Source organism: Haemorhous mexicanus, chromosome Z (genome assembly GCF_027477595.1).
Source record: "Haemorhous mexicanus isolate bHaeMex1 chromosome Z, bHaeMex1.pri, whole genome shotgun sequence".
NCBI classification, from domain to species: domain Eukaryota; kingdom Metazoa; phylum Chordata; class Aves; order Passeriformes; family Fringillidae; genus Haemorhous; species Haemorhous mexicanus.
Window position 1 is genome coordinate 33,503,889 of NC_082381.1, and position 15,257 is coordinate 33,519,145.

At 36.9% G+C, this 15,257-nt stretch overlaps 1 protein-coding gene across 1 annotated transcript in view; it reads left to right on the forward strand.

Annotated features, from left to right (window-relative positions):
• Positions 1 to 14,435, forward strand: part of PRDM6 (PR/SET domain 6) — a 79,466-nt gene extending 65,031 nt beyond the window's left edge. The window contains exons 7-8 of the mRNA XM_059836500.1: positions 2,940 to 3,116; positions 10,176 to 14,435. Of these exons, the coding sequence (XP_059692483.1) occupies positions 2,940 to 3,116; positions 10,176 to 10,290 (292 nt within the window). The 3' untranslated portion in view covers positions 10,291 to 14,435. The remainder of the gene's footprint in view (positions 1 to 2,939; positions 3,117 to 10,175) is intronic.
• Positions 14,436 to 15,257: the final 822 nt, after the last annotated feature.

Sequence of the window (15,257 nt, forward strand, 5' to 3'; positions counted from 1 at the left end):
AGCTAAAAGCTTCCATGTAACTAGGTGTTCAACAAAAAACATTAGAACTACTTTTGATGGCTGTCAGAACATCATTCTCATCTGCACAAGGCTGTAATCAGTTTAGCTGCTCCAAAATGTAACTTAAAATTACTATCTGGTTAGATTTTGGTTCACATGGATACTGTGAAGCTCAAGAAAGTACAATACACGTATTGGTTATTCCAAGCAAATTAGTTTTTCTGAGCTGGGAGTGCACTCAGCCCAGTAGTGGATTTTTGAAAGCACAGCCTGTGAAAACCAACATTTCTATCCCTTTGTCGCTGTTCCTCCTTGTCTGCAAAACTCTGTTTCAGCGAGGTCACCATCTGAATTCATTGTCCCAGTGCAGACAAAAGTGATGGCAGAAGACATAACTGCTACATCAAAGGCAGGCGTGCTCTGCCCATGTCAATGTACTCACTGAACCGAGCACGGCTCCTCTTCAGTCCTTCAGCAACACTTTCATTTTTTTTGAAAAATAACATATTGATTTTATTTTCTTCCAAGAAAAGAAATTCCGAGCACGGTAAAATTGTTACCAGAGAACAAAATGATAACTTTTGTACTTATTGAAATGTAATTTTTTTTTTCTCCTTGAAAAATAGTATCCAAAAGCTTTCAGAAGCTGGCATATTTAAATTTGCAAGAGTGCAAATTAGAGAATTTTTAAGATGTTATAATATTTTAATGCATTTTTAGGCTCTCTTTTAAAAATTAATTTTGCCTAATGTGTGTAATTTATCTAAGCTTTAAAAAAATTACACCTTTTTGTATTAATTAGAATTACCTGGATATAAACTGGATAAATTCATCCTCTGCAAAGAGGAGGGTAACTTTAACAGTTTTTCCCCCAAGATGTGGATCAATCAGAAAAATAGAGTCAAAGTGATCTAACAATTGGTGATCTTTTGCACCAGGGCTGATTTACTTGAGTATAAGCCAGTGAAATATATTCTGTATTTTGTAATGAAGGCATTTATTATGAGTCAATGAACCCATATTGTTTGTCATCACAATGCTCACCTATATCTGGTTTGAAATTTTGACTGTTTACAGACAAGTTACAGTGTTAATTTTCACTGCATTAAATTAATCACATTGATATATTTATCACTTTAAAAAATAAAAAGATTAATTTGCTTTATGTAGCATTGCATCATTTTTTGTGGTTGCTGTTAAAAATAGATAACCAGAGGCTAATAGATGTTAATGGTCCCCTTCACTATTAAAAAAATCAATGTTTCTTGGATATGGAATATATTACTGCATTATTTTGCTTAAAAATGTTTGATTAGCACATTCACCAATTATCTTTGTTTTACCAACTCTTGAAATTTCATACCAAATTTGATAAACATTTTCTGTGTAAATTAACTTTGGACTCCAAGAAAGGTAAAAACTGGACATGTTATTACTTGTTTTTCAGTAAGAGAAACAGGAAAACACTTTCTTTGGTTTTGGGTTTTTAATATTATTTTACATATATCTATGTATCTTTAGGGGCCACACCATCTAAACTACCTTTCCACAGCTTTCATATCTTACTTTCAGACTTGTTGGAGAGTAGTTAGATTTTCAAATGCAAGTAATTAAAATTGCAAGCTATTGAGTTATTGATGAATACTGAGCTATTAATCAAGCTAAAAAATTCTACAATCAGGGTTCAGTGCTCTGAAGCACTGTAAAATAATAGTATTTGTGTTCAGTGATGCAAGTAGCCACAATTAAGCAGTTCACTTGACAAATGAGATAGTTCACTTTATTTTGCACTTAATTGAATTGTACATGCCTGGTCACCATTGTCTCTTTCCCTTTAGTTTTGGTTTCTAGCCATTTAAACATATACATTTATTACAGAGAGAGCAATTAAGTTGTGTTGGCCATTAGCTCTGGAAATGCAGACACCAAGAGTTAAAATGTTGTGTGGGGTAAAAATCATTATTATCCCTCCAGAAAAAGGATCTTAATTTTCTTAGCAAACAGTCTGATAAGCATTTAGAACTCTGCTACTAACTTGAAACAAATGTGAAATGGAAAAAAACCCCTCGTAGGATGTTGAGATGAAGCCACTTTTACCAAAGAGACATATATAGACATGACTTCTTGGCATTTTATTTTAGTTAGCATTTCAGCAGATCAGTCTCACATTGCTGTCGTGTATCCTTTTTATTTTCTGTGTTTGCAGTCTGCTTGCTATGATTCTGAATTTGTAACATATCAGTCAGTTTTGTGTGTTTGTTCATTATGTTCATTTTTAACAAGATGTGTTGTTGAAAACCTGAGTTCTGGGTTTCCTTTCAAGATCCCCAACACAGGCATTTTCGATCTAGATGGGAGAAAAAAATGTTAATGAAAGGTAAAGATTTTCAACTGAAATAAGAAAACAGAAAGATAATTGTAACACAGTGGTCATTTTATCAAAATCTCTTATTGAAATAGGTGACCTCTAAAAACCTCCAAAGCAATATGAAGAGTTTAATTGTGAATAGCTACAGAATAATGATAGGATGTGCACATAACCATCAGACATGCATTTGCAAGTAAGTCTGTAGCTCTCACCAACAGACAGAGGATTTCAGGAGTCCCTCAGCTCCAATGTGTGCGGATCCTTTTTTTTTTTTTACTAAGGAGTAGCTTGAGAGAACTAAGGCAGGCAGATGTGTAACGCAGGCTCACTAGTTTGCTGATTTATGGTTTTTGGGTCCCATAGACCCTCATTTAATTCCTGCCCAAGAATTTCACATTTGTTAAGGAGGTTGTGAAGTTCTGGGTTTGTGTTTCCCGAGAAAGACCCAGAGAAGTGCGCCCACCGTTCTCTTTGGAAATTACTGGGAAGATCAGGAGCCCCCTCCCGTGTGGTTTCCTGCTCATGCCAACAGCAAGCACTGATGGCATGCTGCTTCTCTTTCCCGCTGCAGGCCCTACCAGTGTGGTCACTGCTCCCAGTCCTTCTCCCAGCCCTCGGAGCTGAGGAACCACGTCGTGACGCACTCCAGCGACAGGCCCTTCAAGTGCGGCTACTGCGGGCGCGCCTTCGCTGGTGCCACAACGCTCAACAACCACATCCGCACACACACGGGGGAAAAGCCCTTCAAGTGAGTACTTGAAGCCAGCAGCTTTTGCCAGCTGAGATTAGAGAGGGAAATGCACTGCTGCTGCTCGCTAGCATCGCCAGCACTCGGCGGATGTTCCCTTGAAAGCCAAGGTCAGACCATGAGGTAAAGCAGCTAGTGGTGCTGTTAATCAGAAAATAAATTTCAGAAAACTCAGAATTTGTATGGGTTTGATTTTGAGTTTCTTGAAAATCTTGTGCAATTTTCTGTTCTCTAACTATATCTTGATTGTTTAAATTAAGTGGCAAGCTGCTGCCAGAGAACCATAGCTGAAAATATGATCAAGACAGAGACAGGCCATGCTGTAGGAACATTAATATGATTCTTTGATGTCTATATGCTGAGGTAGGTGGAGCTTCACTTAATAGCTAATTTGGCTCGAGTTATATATGGGGGAAAAATATACACCTTCTTTTAGTCTCAGAATCACTGGATAGAAAATGAAACTCTTTTAGTCTCAGAATCACTGGATAGAAAAAGGAAATGAAAATGAAACTTCATTTTCTATCACTGGATAGAAAATGAGGTTTTGAAAGACCACAATAATAAATTGGAAGTGTTCAGCTGTCCAAGGTATAAGAAAACAAATAAGTCACATAATTAAGATGATTTTACATTAAACAGACTTTGTTAATTTCTGAAGTTTTCAATTACTGATATTAAAGCTAAACACATACCTGTCTCAGAAATCTTCCAGCACTGCTCATTTCCAGCAATAGTAGAGCTGATCCAGGTATATTTTACCTTCTGTTGTGCAAGTCTGCCTACTAAAGAGGAAGTGTTCTCCAAGGCAGAAGAAATATATCCCATACTTGTGTCTTTGTCTTGGCTGAACTGACAGGCTCAGAGTATATATATATATATGTGGTCACTGGAGCAATTTCACCTAATACATTGATATTACTTCTTTTTGAAGTTTTCTGGATGTTCCTAGGAGGAAGGGGAATAAGTGTAGAAGAAGGTTTGTGTCTCTCCCAGTTCTTCGAGCGCTGTCTGTTCCCTTTCTACTTTTCTCAGTTTGACTTTTTTTTCTGCTTTTGCCAGACAGTGCTTTTGATCTGGTTAATGTAAGGGAGCCCAGCCGTGGGGCTGTCAGAACCCCTCGTAGCAAGCCTGACAGAGATACTGGTGAACACTCTTTGCCTCCATGTAAGGCTGGAAGGAAGCACGACCTCCATACATGTCTTTGTTGGGGGCAAGGAGGCACAGCCAGGAACAAAATGCTGCATATCCAGTACTGAGGAACTTGCACAGCAGAAATCATGGCTAGGATATCATGGAGACTCAGAACATCTAAGTACTGACTGCTCTTGAGCCAGTCCGTTGAATGCTCAGAGCCCACAGAAAGTGAGCCAAAAGTGGTGTGAGCAATCAGATTGATTTTATCTTGTTGCTGTGTAAATAGATTTTAGTAATTAATGGAAGAGGTTTCCAGGTCAAAATGGAAAATAGATTTCGTTTAATGTTAAGGTGTTACTTATGTGTAACCTTGTTGGTTCCACTTAATTTTTTTCCTTAACATCCTCTTTTTGTCATGTTTCCAATAGATCTGCTATTTTGCCCCATTTAGAGTCATTATTTTTCCCCTTTGGTTTACTAATTTTTTTACCATTTTCCAAAATGGACTTGATTACAGCACAATTTCATTTGTGAAAGGGCTTAATGTATGTAATACAGCTAACAAGAGGTCTGGGATTTGTTTTTTGTTTTGCTTTAGTTTGTTTCATTTTTGTGGGTTTCTTAGGGTTTTTGGTTTTGTTTTTTTTTCTTTTTTTTTTTACATTTTGCCTCACTCATGTGGAAGCATTTAAATATTCCAGGATGTATCTGACTATTTCTTAGTTGCAGGACAGAGAAAAAAAAAAAAAGTGTATACTTTGTACTGGTTCTTTATGATGTACGGCACAATTTCAGCTGTGCAAGGTGTTTCTTTAGTTTCTTGCTCAAGCACAAGAAACAGTAGTACCATTTTCTCTCTGGAAGGCTTGTTGAAGCATTTGCTCTAAGCTGACTAGTAACTTCACGTGAAGCTGAAAGTGGAGCTGCAGATCTGCCCAGCCCTGCTAGTCAGATAAGAGGACACACGAGCCTTGATCCTGCAAGCTGTTCATATTTGTCTCTCATGCAGGACTACTTGCATTTGAGAGAGGAGGGGCAGGAAAATACCCAGAAATCAATCTATCACCTCTGCTGGGGGAAAAAGAAAGAGCTGCAACTCATCTTGATGTCTCACCACTGTTTGGATCCTCCTTTGGAAAGGGTTGCGCAAGATCTGCTATTGAGAAAGTTTCGGAAAAAGCCCTCAACAAATTCAATTAGGCAAAAGCCATAAATAGAACAAACAAAATTTCTGTCTCTTGATCGTGTGATTTAGGTTTAAAATGTTTGCTTATGAAGGAATTTTCAGTACACTTACACACACACGCACCCACACACAAAAAGACTGATAAGCCCACTGAGATAGCGTTTCTCTACCTCAGAGAAGTTTGTATTTATTGCAATGGACACACTTCTTTTAACTAATACTTTTAATATTAGAAAGAATTGCCATGCATGGATAGTGATAAATTACTTAAATTCTGGCTAAGTTATTTGAAAAATAACAGGCATAATTTTGAAAGTGCCTCTGCTGTGAATGCAATCCCATGATCTCTAACGCAGTAGGGCAGCTATGTTCATACGTGGTATGTAGACAAATTACAGTCAGCATGGATTAAGTCAGCAATGTTAGACACTAAGTATGTTTGTATGCATATTATTTCCAGAAGCTGGTTTTAAAAATGGTGAACATTGGTGACAGTATATTAAAAAATATTTCAGATTAATTGTTTTGTGAGAGGATGTCTGGGATTGGTTAAAAAGCTTTTTTTTTTTTTTTTTGTGAGGAGGCATTTTCTTTGCAGGTCCTAAATAAATATGGATGTATGGTGGAAGACTTTTCTATTTTCTTTTCATTAAGATAACAATGCTAAGTGAGGTTATCTGTAGTCAAGGCTTTAGCTGAATTTGACTTTTCATGTCATCACAAGCTATCAAGCCAGCTTCACCACTGTAAAGTTTTTGTGTATTCTTATCTTACTGAAGTCTCCACTACGGCTGCTAGTCTGGGAACAAAGATCTTAAGTAAATTAAAATGCAGGAGAAAAAGGAAAATTATTTGTCACCTCTCTTCTCTTAATTTTTTCTCACCCTCTCCCTGCTTCCATTTCAGCAAAATTTAAAAATAGTGAGGGGATTTGCCTACAGAATCAGGCTTATTCAAAGATCTAATATTTAGGAGTCAATCCAAAGTAATTAAGGGGAAAGATTCTTTCAGTCTCCAACAGCTCACATATTTTACATTGTTTCTTGCTGAAATGCAAAACTGGGGAGCATTAATTTTAGGTTGAATATGTATGTTGTACCTGCGGTGACATCTCAGTGCTGTCAAGAGGGATTTTCTTTGGTTGATAGTTTTTCTTGGATTTTTGATAACCTTCCAAAGGAGTTAAAATGTAGTGCTAAATGTCCTTGTTGAATGAAATCTTAAAATGTTTATTTTGAGAGTATCAAATTAATGTCTTTTTCTCTAAAATAGACCCTCAGCATTTTCTCCACCCAAAGCCTTTCACAGAGGTTGACACAAATGTGCAAATTAAACCAATCCTCGCTGTCAATGTTTTGAAAGCACTGTGAAGCAAACAAGCAGACCAGTAACAATGAGGGTTATCTAAACAAAATCAGAAACCCCAGTACTCTAGAAATATCTCAAAACTATTGGTGCACTTAGTGAACTTTAGAACAATTCTGTTTACCACCTCCACCCAAGCAAATCATACCAGGAAACCCTGAGGCAGAGTGAAGCCTTGAGGCTGAGGAGGGTGAATGCTATAGGACATTGTTCCTTACAACTACAGTGTACACAGACATTGTAAAAAAGGCAACATGGATCCAGTTTTCATTGATGGTATCTAATTGTTTGAGGACTTTGGAATTGCTTTGGACCTATACGTGCCTGGGGCTATTTAAACTCCATTCAAATGCCGTCAGATGGCCCTAAGTGGAAATTGAATTGTATCTCAGTTAATAACTGTCATTATTGCCAATACATGCATCTACAGTGCAAGCTTAGCCAAAATTCAGTATGTCTAGCATTCAGGCTTGGGCTCAGCCCCATAGTTGCTTGGGGTGTTGTTACATGAGATATGGACTCCTTTTCCTTTCTGACAATTTTGACTACTGTTCAGCTTTCCAATGCAACATTGAACATGCGTGGGTTACGATACAGGAGAATGCACACAAAAACTCACCAATCTCATGGACAGAGCTTGTAGGAGTGGTTATTCTGCTATGATGGGCTGGGAAAGAATGGTTAGTAGAGGGAGAGACTGCATAGAGTGCATCACAATCCAGAAGAAAAATATTCCTGTTCTTCTTCCCATTCCTACCCACTATGAGACAGTAATGCTGACTGCTGTGATACTATCATCTTCACCTTTTCTATCAGTTTGTATCCAGCAACAACTTCTCTGGACCACATTGAAAAGAGAAATCAGGAGCCTAATACACATCTCTGCCCATAAGCCAGGTACTTATATATCCAAAACTATGGTCCTGAAAGCAGCACCCACATGATTTGGAAGTACCTAGAAAATCCCAGGCACCTTGGGTGATATCTGAAGGTTATCCAGGTACAAAAGACAGGGGAATTAAATGCCTTGTCAGAGGCTTTATTCTGACTTTTGCCCCATGGCTGTGTAAGTGCAGACATCACAGTTTGACCAGCAGCAATGCTTGGCACCCACAGCCTTCCTATTCATAAAGGGTAGGTGATTGTATTGAGAGATTTATTCTCTCTGTTCTCTCTTTAGAGATTCTGTTCTCTCTTTAGCATCCTTCTTTCCTGTGCCTTGATGTTAGTGTATCAGCCTGTAGCCAGGAAGGTAGAGCACTCCTACAAAAGAGGAAGCTTGTGGATAAAGGACGGGAAGTTGTATTTTAAAGAAATATGGTAAATCTTGCTCTGCACTTTCACTAGCAATGGAAGGTGCTGAGTGAATGCCTGCCCAACTCCAGCCTCCCAGACAAGCTCCAGAAAGGATAAGGAGGCCTGCCACAGCAAATGATTTTAGTGGGTAACACTGTCTTTCGATCACTCTGTAGCCTTTATCTAAGTCACTAAAGGTGTCTAGGCATCCCGTTGTCCTGTATTTCATTGTTTGGCCAGGCTCTTAAAATCAGGGCTTGCCACACCTGATTTTACAGGTTATGTAGCAACTGTATCACTTACAGCTTAGTTAGGCAAGGATCCAAGCCTCCTATTATTCATCAAGCAAAGTACTTGTCTTTGTAGACATCAAAATAACCAAACTATCAAGCTCAAGTAGACAGTAATATCTCATGCAGACTAAGTTAACCCCCCAGCCCTAAAATTGATTATAATGCCTCTGTGATAGATATATATGTATGTATATAAAAATAATACAATAATTTGCAAGTTTGTCAGGCAATGAAAGGTAGTATATTTTGACACACTAATCCAGTAAGTAATCAGTTTTCTAATAAACAATCAGCAGTGCACTAATGTGTCATCAGCACTTCAGGAGCTCTGGAGAGTGGATGATCTGCACATAGACGTTAATGAATACCCCAAAAATCATTAAGTAATCAATACTTCTGAGTTATTTTCATTGAGCTGATAGGTCTGATACATTAAAGCTGACATTTTACATTTGTCAAGATCACAGTGCAGTTTTTAACAGTGGCATAGGACGCTAAAAATATTCCGTGAGACAATCAAGGAAATACAACTTAAAAGTGTTGACATTTTAGATTGGTACAGTAACCTGGATGAATGACTCTGTAATGTCTGTGCTAAATAGTCCTGAAACAGAAATTTATCACCAAAAATTATTAACGTGAAGAATATCCCAATTATACATGTGTGTAAATATCTTTTTTTAACAAGTAGATCACTGACAGTTCACTTTCTATCATTCATATCAGTGAAGAGAGAAAGATAAAAATGAATTAGCTGAGTCCATTGTTTTTCTCACTTCTCCTTTGAAGGTGAAGGATTCATTGCAGTGATACTTTTATAAAAATCTTTTTTGGAGATAAAACATCTCATGGTACCATTAAAGAGAGGATGGCTTTTGGAGCAAGCACCATACAAGAAAGATCTCTCCAACCATGTTTGGATGTGACCACCAAACCCTTCTCTAGTGTTCAGAATGCAAATCAAGAAGGCAGCATTTGAGAGATTAAATACAGTAGCATGTCTTTAAGAGCAGGGATGAGGGATTAATTCCAAAACAAGCACAGCCCTGTTCTATCCTCTGCAAAATTCAAGGGCTTTGTTCATCCATTCACACAGTATTTTTCTTGCAGATTATGGTTCTCTAAGAGAGGACAGGGTAGAAAGGGAAACAATATAAAAGCAAAGCAACACCACGGCTGTTATGAGTTCTTGCTCAACCCACAGATTTCTCAAATAGTGTGGATGTTTGCAGATAATTAAGTAATCACTACCTTTATGTGCCTTTTAAAAATAAATCCTACTACATGGTCAGATCAGATAAACAAAGAGTTTTCTCTTGTTCTAGGTCTGAACGATTACTGCTTTGTGATTTCTCACCCTCCAATAGGCAATTGTGGATTTTAAAAAAGCAGAAGGTGAAATTCTATTTGTCATCAATTTCTCTTAGGGGATACAGAGCAGAAAACTGCAGACAAGCTGCCTCTTTGATGGCTCACTCCTAAAAATCTCTTTTTGTTCTTTATCTATTTGAACTGACAGTGATCAGAGCTACAGCAGGACAGGCCTCTCTGGAGAAATCACCTTCCCCCTGTCTATTGACAGATTCCTCTGTTCTGAATCAGACAGGCCTTGTCCCATCATAGGCATCAAGGCCTTGGAAGTAGCCACCAATTAAACCTCTTGAGCCAGTAAAATCTGAAGCCACTTTTGAGTGTCTGTTCTGATTAGGCAGGATGAGACAAAGCCCATCACCCCCCCCAGAGAAGCTCCCTGGTCTCAATTTTCTCTCTTGCCTTCACCAGGTGCGAGAGGTGTGAGAGGAGCTTCACACAAGCCACCCAGCTGAGTCGACACCAGAGGATGCCCAATGAGTGCAAGCCAATAACAGAGAGCACAGAATCAATTGAAGTGGATTAACTGATTGACTGGTTGGAATTAAACTGCAAGGAAAGTCATGATTAAATGTCACGGACACTTAAGCAAAACCAAAGATTTCCTCTGAGCAACTTTCAATCAGTCCCAGAAAACCAAAAGCAGTAATAAAATAAGTAAGATGTTAAGAGATATTGATCCTGGCATGGAAGTGAGACCAGGAAAGAGATTATTTATTTATGACTAGGGATGAGTCTTATTTCAATTGACAAGTTACTTGGGACTGTTAACATTTCAAGTCCCTTCATGTATTGCTTTAATTCTGAAAGCCTTTATAATTGTTATTTAATGCCAAAGTGAGGAGTCTCAAGGGTTCTTCTGCTCATAGTTATGACTGAGAATGCACATGGACTTGTTTATTGTTGCACCTTTTTTTGTAGCATGACTCAAAGGACCCAGATGTAATCCGTGCATTTAGCTGGGCTGGGCTAAGTTGATCTTGACATGGCTGTAATAGAAATTGCTGTGTGGGATGGAAAGTGATCATGAGCTATACCTGGGTCAGTGTCAGCCACCTCAGACCAAAGGGCATTCCATTTCCATAGTCTCATGCCTCACACTGTGTGCACTTTTTCATGCAACTAGTTTGCATTGTCATTGTCACAGATACTCTGAGAAAGGAAAAACAAAAACAAAAACAAAAACCAGTAAAAAAAAATGGAATGTTGTATATCTGCAAATAGACATTATACAAAGAAACAAGTAGGAAAACTGTGTTAAATTAATAGAGCTTTCAAATTCAGTCTAATAGCTATGAAAAACAGAGGTGGTAAAAAGTATTTTAAACACTAAATATTCCAGTCCATGTGTAAATCATATTACAAGGAGCAGAAAACTGAGAAGAAACTTTTGGTTTGGGTAACTGATTTAATGTCATGTTGATTTCTAGGAAAACAAATCAGAAATCCAAACTATAGTCCATTGATATTTTCAGTCTGTTATCTGGATCAAATTGGAAATGCTCCTGTATTAGATGAAGCTTTCAATACAGTTGGGCTGAGCTTCAAAACAAAAGCTAAATCTGAATAGAGATACTTTATCAATTTCTTGGAGGCTTCATAACATTCACTTCATGGAAATTTGCCTGGTACAGTGAATGGAGGAAAGCCAAAATATTCCCAACATAAATGTAAAAAACTCAGATGTCATTGCATTGGGTTGATTTAACAATTTCCATATTGGCTTTTTTCCATGCTTTTATCAATTATGTATTTCAGATTTCACAATTTGTCTAATCAAATTATGTTTTCACTTTTAGAGACCAGTTTGTTTATATATTGATTGTCTCAATGCTAGAGGAGTAGGTTGACAAAAATGTTAAAAAAAGGAAAAAAAAAAAACAGAAAAAAAACCTAAAAGAAAAAAAAAGAAAAAAGAAAAAGAAAATATATTAAAAGAAAAGAAACAAAATCACAACCGTCAAGAAGCAAAACCTAAACAGTCTGAGGTCATTCTTTATTGTAAGGTAAAACTGCAAAATAAAATTGTGGAGAATATGGGGATTAAAACAGAATAATTCAGTTTTGCACCAAAACTGAAGTGCTGAGTAGCTCATAAGGGCTCAGTTGATTATATTAAATATTTTAAACACATTTATGGGGATGATTTTAAATATGTAGAGAATAAAGTATCCAGTTCTGTAAAGGGCTAGACAGAATCAGCTACAAATTTGACACCAGGTTCAGACCATTTATGAATTCTGCAAAGAGCTCAAGCAGAAAAAGAGCTTACAGTAAAATTCAAATGCATTTAAAAGGAGTTTAAAAGCTAAGACATCCATACTGCATGGTGTTCATTTATTATACTGTAAAAACTACACTGCGGAATCTGGAGTTTCCAAAGCTCTGCAGGGAATTACTTCAGGAGTATTTGTGTTCAGCTTTTGAAATGTAAAAAACATTGTGGGGGGGGGAAGATTGTTTTTATCATTGTTCTAGCAAATACCAGATTATCTCATAAAGAAGGTTTATTCCTATGAGTTTTCAGCTCTATTTCTGAGTGCAGAGGTATGGGGAGCAAGCGATTCTGTCACCTGCCTGATTCTATCCTCAAAACTATGAGACTCTTAGCTACTATATAAATGTGTTTGTTTGTTTGCTTGTTTTTAGGTTCAAAGAAGCATGGGAAGCTGGGTAGGAAGACTTGAAACTTAAAGGTGACTATTTGAACATTGTTTTGTTCCTAGCAAGGTTAATGAAACAGAAGAAACCAAAATAAAATCCTAAACCTTTCAGACACTCATGCCTGTCAGCTCACATTTTCCCGTATTTAAGTGACTTAATGTAAAGTAACATTCTGGTGGGGCACCAACTTTCAGTTAACTATTTGAACAGTATCTATTGATCATTTCAAGTAAACAGTTAAACAAAGAACAAGAGATCAGAAAATTTATAAATGGAGTAAGAGGGAAAATGTCATGCTCTGAAAAGCAAATGTGAGCTATGTTAGATCAGCGAGTTGTGATGCTGCATTATCCAACCCTGCTCCCATGGTCGGGGATGAGGTTTGTGGCAGTGAAGAGCACTCCACTGTATTTGAATCCTGTAGTGCAAATAGTACCTAAGTATGTGCTTACAGAAATTGCAAGTTCCCTGCTGACTGCAGGTAGACTTACTTGTATGTTTTCATTTAAACATGTCTAAATATTCTTCTGAATGGGTGTGAAGTAAAGGTCAATTGTTTCAAGACTGTACTGGATTTTTTAAAAAATGCACTAGAGTAGTATGTCTGCAGAACTTATTTTACTTTCCTTACAGAAAATTCTTTCTAATGTAAATCACTATGTTGTTCCGTATGCCTAAAGACAACTTCAATTATTTTATTATTTTATACAGTGCATTTTCACAACAACACATTTGGCAGCATACGAAAGCAATACAGTGAAAACCCATGATTTCACAGTGGCATTTTCATGCGTACCACATTTGGCATTCTGTTACAGCATGGCAAATGCAAAACCAACGTGAACACAAAATGCATTCTAGGTTTGGACTAAACAGAATTCAGTTCCTGTCTGGACTTCCCAAATACTGAGTGAGTTTCAGCTCATGTATCAGCAGAACAACTGTACATTTTGGTCTGTTATGCATACAATATGTGTTTGCACACAGTAATCTGAAGCAGTAAGTGTAATACAATTATCTTTAAATGTAGTGATTATGTGCCTGCCATTTCAGAACTTCTGAAGCACTTGGCATCTCTGTTTTGTAGTCTGGTAAAAAATACAAGCTTTTGGTTTTTGATTTTTCTTGTCCAATCCTGAACATGTTGGAAATCATATTTAAAAACTGTGCCTCGTTCTGATTCTTTTTCAGTGTGGAATTAAATTTTATATGTTCATAGAGTTATACATTTCAGAAAGACTTTGGGTCCTTTATAAACTTACTTTTAGCCCCTAAAGATGATAATTTTAAATACAATTTGATTTTCTTCCCATGAAAGAAACCTGAATTGGGAGTAATATAATAATTACAGTACATTACATACTAGAAACTCACAAGAAATTATAGGTATACCTTTTACTTTTGGCAACATCATCTCTCCTTTAAATTCAAAGTAATTTTTTTATGGTGCCATTGCGTAATGTGATGCTGTGTAATAGCTAAAAAAAAGGTGTGATTTCAAACAAATAAATAAGTGAATGTCCAATATTAAGTCCTCATTGCTTTTAAGAATAATTAAGTTGCTCTCATTTTTTTAGAAATTACAGTTAGAATGCTATTTTGTTCCATGCAAGTCCTTTCTGTGGATAAGATTCCAGAAAATATAATATTCTGGGACTCCATGAAATTTTTTTTTTCTTCCTAGATTTTGGAAGTTTCAACATCATCAAGTCAATCTGAAAAAGCCCACCCTATAGATGTAGAGTATGCTGAAGGGGTCCTGTGTTGTAATAAAAATAATAATGACACTGTAATTAGAAAGATCAACAGTTTGCTTGCATTTTTAAACTTCATTAAATTGCCTCTTTTTTACTGTAAAGGACCAATTAAGTCATGCATGTAGCTGTATTCTTGTGATATCAAATGTAAAGATTACATTGTGTTTAAATGAAAATAACAGGCACACATTTAAAAAGAAGATGAAGAAATGTAAATATATTTGATTAATAAAACATTTCTATTACTGTACCCTAAGCCTTTGTCTTATGTTAATATTACAAATGGAATTTCGTCTGTACTCTGCAGAAAATTAAATATGCTAGAATGGTTGTGCATTGAAGGTAGCCTCAAATAATCAGCATCCCTTGCTGTATTTGTCATTATCAGCTTCCAAAAGGTGTTTGCAGCTTGGAAGTTGCAAACTCTTGCAGTCAGAAGAGAGTGAGATCAAGTTTAGGTGTCTTGGTCACTGAGTCTCACAACTCCTATGGATGTATTGCTAAGAAAACACCACAGTTGTGCTCAAGCAATTTATAAAACATATTTCGGAATACTTTTCTATAGGTTATGATGTAAATCTGCCATATTATAACCAGGTTTTTCTATTTTGCCTACTCGAGTGCTGGACTTTTATGTGGTTGAGTAATTTTCTTTTACCTGAATCCTGATTTAAAGGACAACCATCAAGTGGACTAAGACAGAATTTCAAAATTCCAGTTGATGAGGACTCAGAACTCATTCATCAGAGCTAAAAGCAGTAACCATGGTCCACTGCAAAGGACCTTAAGTGCCTTTTTCAGCATTATTTCACTGCCATTGTGTGTGTCAAAGAGCAGCGATTAGTTTGCTAAGTTACCCCTTGTTCCACTTGAAAAAGTACCACTTGAGTATGCAAAAAATATGTCAGTTTCTGTCATTTTTCATGCTGTGTGACCTTTTACATAAGCACAAGAACCACCATGGTAGAATCATTGTGCAAAACTACTGTATTTGAGAAAACACTCAGGTAAATCTGCCAGCAGACTGCCTGCTGATTTGCAAGTAGCAGGGATAGTCAATCATTCAAGGCAA